The sequence below is a fragment of the Bombus impatiens genome, unplaced genomic scaffold (assembly GCF_000188095.3).
Source record: "Bombus impatiens unplaced genomic scaffold, BIMP_2.2 scf_0060, whole genome shotgun sequence".
In the NCBI taxonomy this organism is placed as follows: Eukaryota; Metazoa; Arthropoda; class Insecta; order Hymenoptera; family Apidae; genus Bombus; species Bombus impatiens.
The window spans coordinates 1929797-1943749 of record NT_176479.1 but is presented as its reverse complement, the minus strand read 5'-3'; the positions used below and the strand labels follow the sequence as shown (position 1 = coordinate 1943749).

Here is a 13953-nt window from a genome sequence, read left to right as displayed (position 1 = left end):
TCGTCTATATTGCTACTTATCATGACAGACACATTTGAGCGGTCATTCCCTTGTCGATGCGTTTCCTGTTTCTCCTCTAATGATAATGTCATGATTTATTAAGTTTGCGTAGTTATTTCTCGAATAAAGGAATCGTCAACTAACGTTGCAATATTCCATTTGTAATATATACAATTTTTATATAAATTTTACATTATATATATTTGTAATATATATAAATACTAAATATTATTCTTTGTTATTTTTCTTCCATTTAGATTTTACAGTTTCATAAAGTTTGTGAAAATGGAAAAATTAATTTTTTACAATCGTTAAAAATATGCAGATACTGTCTTTTAACAAAATTAATCTTGACTTTTGTTCAGATAAGAGGACAATTACACGAATATTTATAGGATATGTGGGTCAACACAAATAACAGACGAGTGGTTCTAATGCTAATAAAAGTCATTTTAAATTATGTCATACTTAATAATCGACCCTAATATAAACTCAAATAGCACACATTGTCGTTGATGATCGATCGGTCCAAAAACAGCAGCAACTAGCAATGGGCGCGAAAATTTCACGTCGGAAATTCGTAAAATGAAATTCACTTACCTCTGGCTGGTCCCGGCGGAGCATCGTCGTCGAAAGTTGCCACGACAAGGAGATAATTAATGAAGGATGAGACGCAGCCTCGCAGCGCGAACTTTGCCCGTCGTTCGACCCAATTTCCACCCAGACAATTTGTCAATGTACCGGGATTTTTCGATCGTCTACTCGCAAGATTGTCGCGAGACCCACGGGGCTTCGTCCTCCATAAAGAAACTTCCGCTAGATCGTCCGTTTCTTCGAATAATTATTCAAAGCTTCGCCCAACTGATAAAAATTGCGGTCACATGGTCAAACTAAATAGATCCATCGACTGCAATTAATCTTAATTGATCGTGGTTAACGTATAATATAATTGATTGTAATTATTTGTTTCGTGAAGTATTTACATGAAATTATTTGAAGATATAGGAAATAAATATGATTAGTATGTATCTATATCTTTGTTGATTTTCTGATTTCAGTGTCATTATAGGAGTACCATTTTAATACAACGTAATAATTTCTTAAATCCAAAGGTATAAACCATTTAAAAATATGTAGTTTATAATTCTTTTCTTCTAGTAGTTCTTTTAACGATTCTTTCTACAACTGTTCTCATGATATATCCAATGATAAATTAATATGCATACCGACATATAACATGTTATAGTTCATATAAATTAAAAATTTATTAGATAATGTTACGATTCGTTAAATTAAGAAATTCTTTGTTTAACTTTAAATTCAAAGTTCCAATTATGCCTCAGGAATAAACGCAAATTGTTATTCCCCATTAGTCCGACAGTAATTATTCGAAGAAACCTTAGACGAAGCTAAAAGAAAAGGGTGAATGAAGAAATTAAAAAATCCGCAGGGAACACACGTGATCTACAATATAACGTTGCGTTTATTGTTATCGTTATTCATTAACCACAATCGTTAAACGTTCACTTTCGTATGATACAACGTTAGGTTTCTATACACATCCTCCTCCAGCCTCCCTCTAAGTGTCCTCTTAATCTGCTTACACCTATTTTTAATAGTAGTTCCTTTTCTTACGGTTTCTTAGTATCTGTATTTATATACAAAAGCGCTGGATCATTCGTCCATTCGGCTAAGCTATGAACAATCCAATTTTTATTCCTCTCGCGATTGCGGTTGGTCTAGCACGCGACTCTAATTTCATATCACTCCTCTTTCTCCTCTTTTTATCGTTCTTTAAGTTTCCACTCTCATCCTCCAAACATCCAAACCTATTTTTTTATTCGTCGAATCGCTCGTTCCGCTCAGAGAAATCGTGAACATTCGATCGTTTTATCATCCTCTTCATCTATTTCGAAATTTTCTTACTTTGACACGTTTCTATTCGTCGTACGTTTAGCGTCACGTTTACGTATATTGGTTATAAAATAATTGACAAAAACCTGTCAAGTAAGTCAACAATTCCATCCCCTCGTTTTCAAGTGTCGTTTGGTGCCCGGCCAATGGCCGGATTATAATTATTATTTTTGTTCTCTGTCCCTTTTTTCCCTTCTGTTTCTTTTCTAGAGGGTGGTTTTTATTCGAGAGCGGAACGAGCACGATTCTTCTGTTAGCAGCGACAGGCACACGATTGTTCTCTGGTTTAGTAAATAAAAAAATATCGCAGAAAGGACAATGGTCACTCTTTGGCGAAGTTTTACGATCACTTACATTATACAAATTACGAATAAAATTTGTTCTTCTCGACAATTTACGAAATGATGTTTGCTTTAGACATACAATTATGGCGAGTGTTTTTATTTGTAGTTCAACGTATCGACTACCATGAGATTTCTTTCAATCAATTCCTAGAACTCTCTATTGAATATTCCAGTGAAATTTTATTCGATGTGTAAATTAGTTTGATGCTTTAACTCTATTAACTTTTTCAATTAAATACTTTGATCAAATATTCGTTCGTTTTGTGATACTTTCTACGAAAATATCATCTACACGACTCTTGCTTTTTTCTTTTTTTTTTCTTTTCGCTATAACGAAACACCTGGAAAGATATAAAATGTTAATGGACAGTGTATCGGGAGAAACATTACTTAAAGCAGTTTCGTTTCACGAGAACGCACGACTTAGGCTCTCTTGCGCAATACTTGTGCAACAACTATTTCGACGATTTTAAAAAATACACCGAATCAATTTACACACCTGACAAATTTCGCGTCGACTTCCACAACGAATTATTACAAAGCGATCGCGTTTACATACAAACCTGCTATCATTCTTCTACACGTACAAACTTCTCCAAATTTCCCTTATTTTTAATAATTCATCCTGAATTCCCAGAATCGTAATGAATTTGCAATTTCACCTCAAATCATACATCTTCGTCGTGAATTATTAAATCGTCAATTATTGATTCACAATCATGAACAGAGAGATATTTCCTAATTAACTCGCTATTTTCGAAATTCACGAGAAACACGATCAATTAGGGCATTGGACACTGGTTCAGGCGAACGTTCCACGAAATATTCCCATCTCTTGGTACGTTCGCCTCGATTTCGAGCGCTTGCCTCCCCTTTTTCGCCAACGAACGACAGGAACGATTTCCGGAAGGTGTTCAGGCGACAAATACAAATTCCAGCCGCGCTCCAACACACTTATCATCCCCGTCAAAATCGGTTCGGCCGCGATAACTCGAGGAACCCCTGTGCCCGTCCCCGATAGCTCGTGAATCTTCTTCCACACCTTCGAATTGTGGATGCAGCTGCTCGGAATCGACGAAAATCGGTGCCACGTCGAAATACAGTAAATCTTTATCGATCGTTTCTTCGTTTTAATTATCGCATCTATTGGCGATTATCAGCGCGTAAATTTAGCTTCCAAGTATCAAACTGGTTTGCGATTTCGTTTCTCTTAGGGAGAGATCCCACCGAACGTGTACTATCATTGGACGAATCAATTTTCAATGAAATTAATCGAAATTCACGTAGTTCGTTAGTTCCTGCAGCAATACTTTTAGTTAGAATATCTATTCAGTTAAGATGTCAACATGTCATTCTGACGTACAAGTTAGAACAACCGATTCTTCTGCAATCTTCTTTTCGAAATTTGACTTTTGACATTTTTGAATGTCACGTCTATCGATTGAATTGAATCGCTTTAAAGCTTCCGGAAAGAAATCTTTTATCGGTTCGTTAAATAGATTTCCAAAGAAGATCTTCGAGTTCAAATGGAAAAGATTCGAATATTTGACATTTCCTTCAATAACACAGAAATGGAATTAAAAAATGTTCGAATTTCAAATTATAACAAATGCAATGAAATGAAAGTTTCTCGATGATCTTTTTTCATTTGTTCGTTTCGTAACGAAAATAAGAAAGATCTGCAGAGTTTTGTCTGCCATTTGGACGAATCGAGTTCCCTGAACCGTGACCTTGTCAAGCCTGTACACAGTGGTCTTTTTCTTTTTGCATGCCTATTACGAAATGTTCGCGTGAACCTGTCGCATTGAAAGCCGAAAACGTCTCTGGTTTGTATGACGGCCGCGATTCAGACGACGCCGTTGTGCGAGAGGGAGCCATCGTCCTGCCACGTGTTCGCTGGAAAGAAAAAGTCATCTTTTCAGATTCTCATCGAGACGATCCCTTCGCTAGATGGTAAGAAGTTTGGGGCCGCTCGAGCCTGGATATTATCCTGGGTTACCTCTATAGTGCATGTCCTGAGCCATCGATGGACACTTCGCATCCGGTCGCTGCCGAAAGAAAAATACAAAACTTGGTTTTCGTTAATCGTTTCTCGTCGGAACGTATTATTAGCGCCTCTAAAGCATTAATAGAGTAAGATAAAATATAAGAGTAATATTGTTCTCTGTTATTCGATAATTAAATATAATAATAATAATTAGAAATAGCGACCAAATAATACAAATAATAATCCTGCTGCGATTTTTCAACTCTGGGATTGAACTCTTCTTGGACTCTGAATTTCTACATTTCCATCTCATTCTTGTTTCAAAGAGCGAAACGACGCGTAGTATTTTACGAAGAAATTTAGCACAAAATTGAGATAAGCCTGTTAGCATCTTTCATAGTTTTCTCAAACTTAAGAAGTTTTTTAACAACAAAAGAATCTATTGAATCGGAAATGGCCCAAAGAGCGTAGCAGGATTAAACTGTTAAAAGTTAATTTTGATCAATAAATTTCTTTTAGATGGCGCGACCTGGTCGGAAATTATTTTCACCGATTTTACGAATTTTTCGTGATCCAGAAAATGAATACAAACCCTATCCTTAAATTATTCTGTTAAAAACGTACTCAATCGCCATTAACACAAAACAAATCATGATATCTTTCTCTCGATTTACACGCTTTATATTTCAACTTCGAATTAACATTCATAACGATTAAATCGGACTTATTCTACACGCTTGTAACCAAGCTTCCACATCGGTTAATGCGATTAGTCGATGAAAAATTAACAGAAGCGCCCAAGTAAATGGATGGAGGGAGAGACGATGGAAAATAGAATAGAGCAATTCACCTTGTGAAAATCGATGTTTGTCCGTATAGTCCTGTAATGAAGATCCTGCAGCGGCCTCGAATTGTTTCCCAGGGGTGCTTTCGGGGTGGTCGACGGACCTTGCATTAGTTGCCTTAGTGCGTAAAGCTGGAAATGGGATTAGGATTACGATGTAACGATGCCGTTCCCTCGTTCAATATTTAACCATAAAGCAGAGCTTGTTAAGTAATGGCGTGGTCGTGGAAGGGAGAAGGATTGAAATAAGGGTGGTGGAAGCGCAAGAATAGCCCCGGGAAAACGGGAGTTGAATCTCGAAAGTAATGTACTTTAAGGTATTGGTGTTGGTGCGCCTGACACCTTATTAAATTATTTATTGTCCCGCGATTAATTTTGCAACGGTGCAAGGAGATTAATAACGCGGACCAACGATTTACGCGAATTTCATCGTAAAATTTAGCGTACTTCGTTTCTCTCTAGTAGCCTTTTTAGTAAAAATAGATATCCTCTTGGACGGTGAATAATTAAACGAAATTGCTGTATATGTATATATGTACTTCATTTGGTGTGCCGGTGTTGGAGTAACGATCGTATAAATTCTTCCTCGTCGTGTTACGAGGACAATTTCGCAGGATCTTGAGTTAACTCATAGGTGATATGCCGTGTTAATCCAAGTACGCGTATTTGGTCAAAATGTAATTTTGTGAAAAATGAATTTTAACGTTTAACAACTGGTCACAGATTTCAAATACGTTCGAAATATAAACTGTTACATGTGCAGTTTCAACGCAGAGACGTTTCTCTTATTTAATATTTTATATAGATAAACTAAAGAAAGTTGCTGGTACGCTCGTTCGACCTAACACGGCAGGGGTGTAATATTTGTAATATTACTGATATATAAGAAAACGACAAATTGCTTACAAATTGGTTATTTAACAAATACGGTTTTTCCCATAATTTGTAACTGAACAAATGTTTGAATGTTTCTAATAATGTTTCTAATAATCTAATAAATATTTCCGAATGGAATTGCAACTTTCTTCGATCCTTTCAGTCCTATTAAGAAGTTTCTCAAACTACTGTCGTGGATACGGATGCGTGTACATGTATTCAAAATTAGTATCGTGTTACGTTTATATTATATACACGCGTTTACACAGAACGAAAGATAGAAGATTGACTAATTATCCATTCTACACACGAAAAGGGTAATAAAAAAAGCTCGAGGGAGGAATACAAATTGAGGTAGATAGGGAGAAGGTAAAGAGGATCAACACTTACCTCTCGTGCTGTTACGTAAATAGGTTTGTTGAGGATCAGCCATACTGCTGTTTCCCAACAGCCTGGATGAGTCGTGCTGCCCTCGTAAGTCATGTAATCGTTCGTGTTTGGAAGGAGGCTCTTCAAAGACAGATGACGTACGGGCGCAAAATCGCCTGCACAGAAACACCAAAACTATATGAGAACAACGGGACATTTAAACCACCATCGCATTGTTGATTTCGAAATTGTTGCAAAAATACGCGCTTTCGATGTTTCCTGATATTTTACGAAAACTATCCTAAAAAAAAAGAATTAGAAGAAACTCAAGTAAAATCTACGCGAAGAAATTCGTTGTTGAAGACGATGAAAAGATTTCGGTAAAAAAACTTGAAAAGTTGCCCGATATTTGGGGGAAAATACTGTAAAATACAGTGCATACGTTAATCGTTAAAATGATACATTATTTTTCTAAAATTTAGCTGTGAATGTTCGAACTAATCTCCATAATCTAATAATAATTTGGATTATCAAGAGAAATTTGCCATTTATTTAACATATTCTGTGCGTATGACGTATAAAAATTGGAGGAGTAAAGTTTCAACAAGGATACCAAAACGTAAGACGTAAAATTTTCGATCTTAAACAATGTAACGCGTTGTGTAAATCGTTGGCGTGATTATTAAACTGATCGAAGGAAATCAATGTTGCCGATTCTGTATGAGCAGAAAAATCGCCTCTACCTTGAGCAAACAGAATAAAGGCTAAACTTTTCAAACTCTCTTTGTGCGGCATAACGAAAGCGCATCGGTAAAGAGCGGAGCCTGTCGTCTAAATTCCAGAGTATTTGCATGCTAAACGATCAAAATTCGGCGGGTTCTCTTATTCTATCGGTAGAACCGCTGCGTTGCATATTCAGCGACGTTATTTCGAACGCGACAAAATTACTCGATATTCGTCCGAGGCCACTCTTTGAACTTCAACTCGCGAAACAGACAGCCTGGAAAAAAGAGCAGGAGACTGGCTCGCCGGCGCCAAGAGAAAGGAACTTTGTATACTGTATATATTATTTATTTATTTATTTATTTATTCGTGGTAAATGGAGGTAGGGGACTATAGTAGCTTCCGCGATACAACGAGGTCGTAAAATCGACTGTTGTTTCTACTGGTAACCTTATATTGTCCTTTTTATTACTGGAATATCCTTTTACGCCTGTTTTTGCACTGCTTTTTTTCTACATATTACTAGAATTCGTTCTACGACTATTCGTGTAATCCTTTTTGTTATTCTTCTCATTTTGTCTTAGTATTTTTATAGGCACTGTCTTTAACGACTTCCTTTCTTCGTCCGCCACTTTTTTAATTATTCAAATTCTATTTTTACTTCGTTTATTTCTTTTACGTATCGAAATTCTTCCTTTGGTGTTTGTTATTTTGCGCTTTTTATTTGTTATATCATAGACATTCTTTTCATAGAAGACCTCACGCTCTTATTTTTATGATCGAAATTGCTTTCTTAGTACAACGCGTTATATTCATTCTTAATGATTTTATTAAACACTTCAAACCTCGATGTATATTTTTCCGTATTAATAGATGAATTACTAAATAGGAAATAGCTAGTTCACTCGACTATACAAATTAAGATCGAGCACTGTAGAAAAAAAAGTCACGATTTCTTTCCTCCATCAAAGCATTCTGTCTGTTCATAACTGACAAGACTGCTTATGGATGATTTGCGCATAGTTGGTAAGTAGGAACGAGCTCGTAATTCTGCAGCGCATATAAATCTGCGCGCAAGAGAAGCAATAACAAATTGATGCCGGTCGTCGAACGATCGTAAAGAGAAATCGTGGTTATTCCGTCGACTTAACGATTCGACGTGGCGCGTTCACTCGTAAAAGGGGTGACCCGTGTGTGTATCGTGTATCACGTTGTCGTCGTCGTCGTCGTCGTCGTCGTCTCGCAACGATACGAATAATCGATAGGGTGTGACCAGGACCCGAAGAAATTCACTTCACAGCGGCGATTTCGATTCTTGAACGAGGCTCGCTCGGCCGTGAGCGAATCGCAAGCGAACTGGAAAACCAATGAAACACGACTAATCGTCGAATAATCGTCGAATTATACGATAGAATGGTTTATCGAACCGAAAATTTCACAATTAAAATAGCTTTAAAGAAGAGTGTTCGTTATATATTTGTTTGTTTTTAATTTTTAAAAAATGTTGAAATATTCAGTTTGATATAGGAAGTGGATATTAATTATTTAGGAAGCTGATGTACTACTTGCTAAATTATTATGGGTTAGGGTTTCTTCATATGGATTTATCGATTATGTTAATTACATTTGAACACAGGAAGATACTTGTTTCTATAGAAATTATCAAACCCCTGATACCAGATTTTTAAACTGGTAATTTTTAGCAATCGTTAGTATAATTAATGGTAAAATATTTTGCATAATGAAGCTTGCCATATTTTTCTTTTTCTAAAGGTTGTGATAATCAAAATTACTTATGAAGATTAAATTATTTTAATCATAAACAGGCTGCGGATGTTTATGTAGAAACATGTTCTTCTTCATTAAGAAACAAAAAGTTACGTATTTAATAACTGAGAAACAAAACGAGAAACAAATCATTCCGTTTCTTACTATAAGCAAATGCTACAAAATCTCTTTCATTAAAAACCTCCTCTTTCAAACATACTGCAAACGAAAAACCTCAGCGCAACATAAAATCTGATCAAAAACCCTAAACCCTGGCAAAACCGAGTTCCACTGGAAACTTTACTAATCATCCTCATAAACTATCATACGATCCACCAACTGAATCCCATAGCTCGATTCAGTGGTCTCCGCCCTTTTTCCCGTTCCGTTCTGTAAATTAATCCCAGAGATGATTAATCTGAAAGTCGGACACCGTTTCGTAAAAAGGAACTCTCTATCCTTTTCCCATCGCTCGACAAGCTTCTTCCGGCGTCATTAATCGAGCTTTAATAAAAATCATCGTCGAATGGCCAACGCTCGAATAGGAGAGTCGTGGCGAGTTGAAAAGCTTCTTGTTGCGGTGTCGCGACGTCGCGACTGCGAGCCAGCTATTCCCCTCGTATCGAGGCACGTGACACTAAGGAGGAGCGAGCGTATGTCGGGGCAAATGGTGAGCTGACACAACGGATAAATGTGGCGACCCTCAGCCATCCGGCTTGTTCTCGTCTTCCGCGGCGAGGAAACATTTTTAGGACAGTATTCAGCCCGCTTAGAGGGCAGAAAGTGGCGGACTCTCTTTTTCTCTTTCTTCACGACCCTCGTTTCTATCCGCAAACCCTCTCTCCCATCTCTTACCTCACCTTAGACGCTCCTTTCCATTCGTTTTCTCGACGTCGGACGCGCAGTGAAGACGCGTGTCCCCGCGCTTTATTTTTATTTATCGCGCGGCCCCGATTCTCTTTCTTCGAGGCGTCACACGCGAAAGCGCTGTGATAAATAATAAGGAGGACGCCCCGAGACGGAGAAATATCAAGCGTGTCCGAGGATCGAAGGGAAGGAGGGTGCTGCTGGAAGGATTCTCTTTGTGTGATTAATGGGCTGTTGTGTTGGAATGGGGAGAATGGGGCTGCAGCGAGAACGTTGTATTGTGGGAGTGTTAATGGCTTGATGAGTCGAGATGTGGATTAATTGAGGATGATTGGTGGCCGATTTTCAATGTTGCAAATGGGTGGTTGGCTTTGAGTACGAGGCTAGGAAGATGTTTTAGTTATTGGGATAAATCGTATTTATTTGTAGAGTATATAATATGGAGGATAAATTATGCAAAATAACGCAACTCTATAGAGAAACGTTTTCTGACACAACTTTTTATCCGTCGCTCAGTCTGCTTATTTTAATATATAAGTATACAGACGTATAATTTAATACATATTTCAAAGAATATTTTTTCAAGGTATGTCATGTACGTACATTGGCGCTCTAGAGTTTAGATTATATTAGAATTTGCTTCAATCAAACAGATAACTTCATTAAGGAATTAAATATTTTATCTATGATATTACTGTTTCATATTAAAATAGTAATTAATTATATTTAGAAACAATGCTTGTAGTATTCTTATTTCCTTGTAAAATGTACGGAAGAGTTTGTTCCACCGGAAAAGCAAAGGGTGTTTCAAATTCCAATTTATTTGTATCTTAATTTTTTTCTTGTTTTAACAATCGCGAAAAGACATCTAATGCCTTAAAAAGAATTTTCGCGTGAAATGGAAAAGAGAACTGATATAGTAAAAAGAAAAGAGGAAGTAAGAAAGCAGGAGAAGGAAAAGTAGAGAAGCATCGAAGCAAGTGACAAATAATAATAAAGATGTGGAAAGGATGGAAATGAGGGTGAGGCCAGGTATCACAGCAGGGATGGAACCAGTTCTGAAATTCAGATGGAAAGAAGAGAAGACCAGAGGGTCGTCCGGTGATTAATGAAATGCATTAACTCTTGCACAGAGGTCGCGAGAAAAAAGCGTGAAGAAATTGAGAAACGTGTCACACGTCGCTTCGTTCTATCCGATTTCGGAGAGGGCTTCAACGCGGAGGCAATGATTTCTCGAATTTCTGCTACGTGGCGCAGAAGGTTCGCGTGCACGCGTCCACGAACGACGCACAGATTATAAAAAATGGGGAAAAAAGGTGATGAAAATAGAAAAATTATTTGAACGTTTTTCAACGTCCCGTGACGTCAATCTGCCGCGGTTTACAAATTTTCGTGAAATTGATATTTTCAATTTTATTCTGCTAGGGCACTGATTTGGTTAATTTAATAACTTGAAATGTAAAATGGTAAAGTATAGATATTTATTATGGAAGGAAATGTACTGTAGAACACGTGTACACTTTTGTTAAATATAAAATAAAGAAATCTATATAAAATGAAGAATCAACGGAAATTTTCACTTAAAAGGACAAAAATATGATTTCGGTACAAAGAAAATGATTCCTCATGAAACATTTAAGATAAAATAGTGGAATATCTTTCATTGTACGCGTGTATTGCTGACCTAGAAATAAAAAGATATCTATTTCGTTGGTTTTAGACACGTTCAGATTTTATAAAACAGGAATTTCATTCGATATGGATGAAGTTTTTTGATTTTTACCATTTCTCTCCCTCCCTGCCTCCCTCTCTTTTTACGATGAAACTATATCACGAGGAAGAATGGTTAATATTTGCATGAGGAAAATATTTCATCGATTTCGAGTGAGCTGGCGCCGTTTGAAAATGACCGATTTTGGAATTTTAACCTCTTGTAGAATTTTTCGTACTAAATAACGTCACGGAACGAAAAAAGATTCAATTGAAAATATGGTTGAAAGTGGCGAGAACAAAGGAATATTTGCTTCGTTCTAAATCTAACAAGAGCAAGCGGGAAGGCAGAGCGTGTTCCAAATTAGAGAAGCGGTATAAGGCGGATTTATAACCGCGTAACGTGAGGTCGAGGCGTCACGCTGAATACTAATAATATAAAATGAACTTTCAAGATAAAGCCAACGTCATTTAAAATACCGGCTGAACATACTTTTTATCCATGTCCACTTATTGTATTATTTTATCCTTGGTTATATCTCAGCTTGAAAGGGTTCAATCTCCTTCCTGAATATAACTATATCATAAACTAATTACTAAACTAAATATACAGTATAAAATGAACACATACAATGATTTATTCAAACTTCGTACAATCGTGGACTCCATATGGTATGAAAGATAGTGATCCGAAAATACGAAGTAAGGTTTTCATAATCTTAATGTTAAAGACAAAACTCAATAATGTAAGTCGATGAAAAATTTCAAATAAGATGTTGTATCAACGCAACGTTCGTTTTTAACAGATCAACAAATTAAATTTGAATTAATCAAATTAATAAATTTTAAGTATCTTTTGTTTCATAAGGTAAAGATTATTAATAGTTGTTCGTGTAAAGTTAACATAATATTAAACAAATTAAAAATCAAGTAAACCAACTCGTGATTAATGTATTTTTCACTGACTCTAACGATACCAATTCGAAGAATTTCAATATCTTTTAAAGCTGAACGTTATTGGAAATAGAGCGATCCCTTACAAATACCCGTGAACGCAAATATTTGACATAAACAACAAACGTTCGATAATGTCATGCAGGTTCATCCTCGCCGCATATAGTGATTACGTTTTAATCTTTAGTTTGACACAGCAGAGGACACAGGTTATGATGGCGTGCTCCATCGCTGTTCTTATATCGCGATTATCGCCACTGTCATCATCATTATCCCCGGATGTGTGGTCGACCCATTAAGGTCGGTCAATTTTCCTAAGAGCCCTTTGCCCTCAACTTCCACGCAACGACAGCCACACGTGTGTTTCTCAAAGAACATTTGACGCAATAGAAGCATCGCCGATAGTCACTGGGTCTGTCCGATAATAGATAACAGAACGAGTGTATATTTGTCTCGATAAGCCTCTTAAACGGGCTAATGCGCTCGATTAGGATAATTGGCAATGTTTGTAGTTTCATGTAGCTTCTAATGAATCGGCGACTGAATCGGGCAAGGGTTATAATAGCTATCGTTAAATTTTTATGCATTCACGTGATATTTGAAGGTGTGAAAATAAACAGAACCTACAAAATTGAAGTATATAGAAAAGTATGTAGAATTTTACCGCGCAAAAGCTTAAACGATATTCTAAAATGTTGTGTCAGGTAGCAGGAATAAATGATTTGAACGAAATGTTATTGCGAAGTTAATTAACATAATTAATAGAAACCACGAGATACGGTATAAGCTTATATCTTATAATTACTATGAATTTTGGACGAAAATGAGGATTTGTTTTGTTGCGATGGGAACAAGAGAAACAGTGAAGAAGTGGGATGAAACAATGAGCTTCATTTAATTGATACAAGATTAATTATTTTCGATCGGTCGTTTCATTAATGGGATGTTACGCGTGCGTTTAATTTCATTTATACAAACGTGATATCTTTCGAGATCACTCATTTCATTACACACTCAGTTTTCCAAATTAATTCTGTATTTACCGGTATGATTAAATCAAACTCTGGCAACCATTTACCAACCTAATTGCATAAAAGCCCGACCTATAGACTTGCTCTGTTGTTTCATAACTTGAAATCAGAAACAATGGGTCTGATGTACAAATCCTTCCGAATCTTTGATGAGAAAACCAAAGAACAGAGATTAAAGAGGAATCCAAGCAAGATTTCCAAAAGTATGTAGATTGCTCCGTGTGTAATGTGACACCCAGTTCCATCGGTGTTTAATAACAAACGAAAACGATGCACAGAATGTACATATTACAGTTGAAGCAGATTTCTGCTTAGATGTCACTTTTATATTATTTTCATAAAAATACGAATTTGCACCAAAAAAATCTTTGTATCATTCAAATCATTACTACAACTTGAAGTTAGCAAAGAATAGCTCACACAAAATTTCTTATTTCCCGACTCACTCTTCGAAACACGATTATTTTGACCAATAACTAATTTCGTAAAACGTCACGATCGTTGCTGCTCGTATTAAAACTTGTAATCGCATGAAAAAAAAAAAAAAAAAAAAAAAAAAAAGGGGGG

General features: G+C 36.5%; 1 protein-coding gene across 3 annotated transcripts in view; it reads right to left on the bottom strand.

Annotated features, from left to right (window-relative positions):
- Positions 1–1465: 1465 nt before the first annotated feature.
- The window catches only part of LOC100748441 (carbonic anhydrase-related protein 10), a 229351-nt gene continuing 216863 nt past the window's right edge, over positions 1466–13953 (bottom strand). Inside the window, exons 8-11 of one of the 3 annotated variants that reach the window (XM_012393923.3) lie at positions 6356–6510; positions 5096–5221; positions 4258–4306; positions 1466–4172 (exon numbers count right to left, since the gene is read on the bottom strand). In XM_012393923.3, coding sequence (XP_012249346.1) covers positions 4105–4172; positions 4258–4306; positions 5096–5221; positions 6356–6510 — 398 coding nt within the window. In that variant the 3' untranslated portion in view covers positions 1466–4104. The remainder of the gene's footprint in view (positions 4173–4257; positions 4307–5095; positions 5222–6355; positions 6511–13953) is intronic. The other 2 variants (XM_003485494.4, XM_012393922.3) reach the window with 2 other exon arrangements.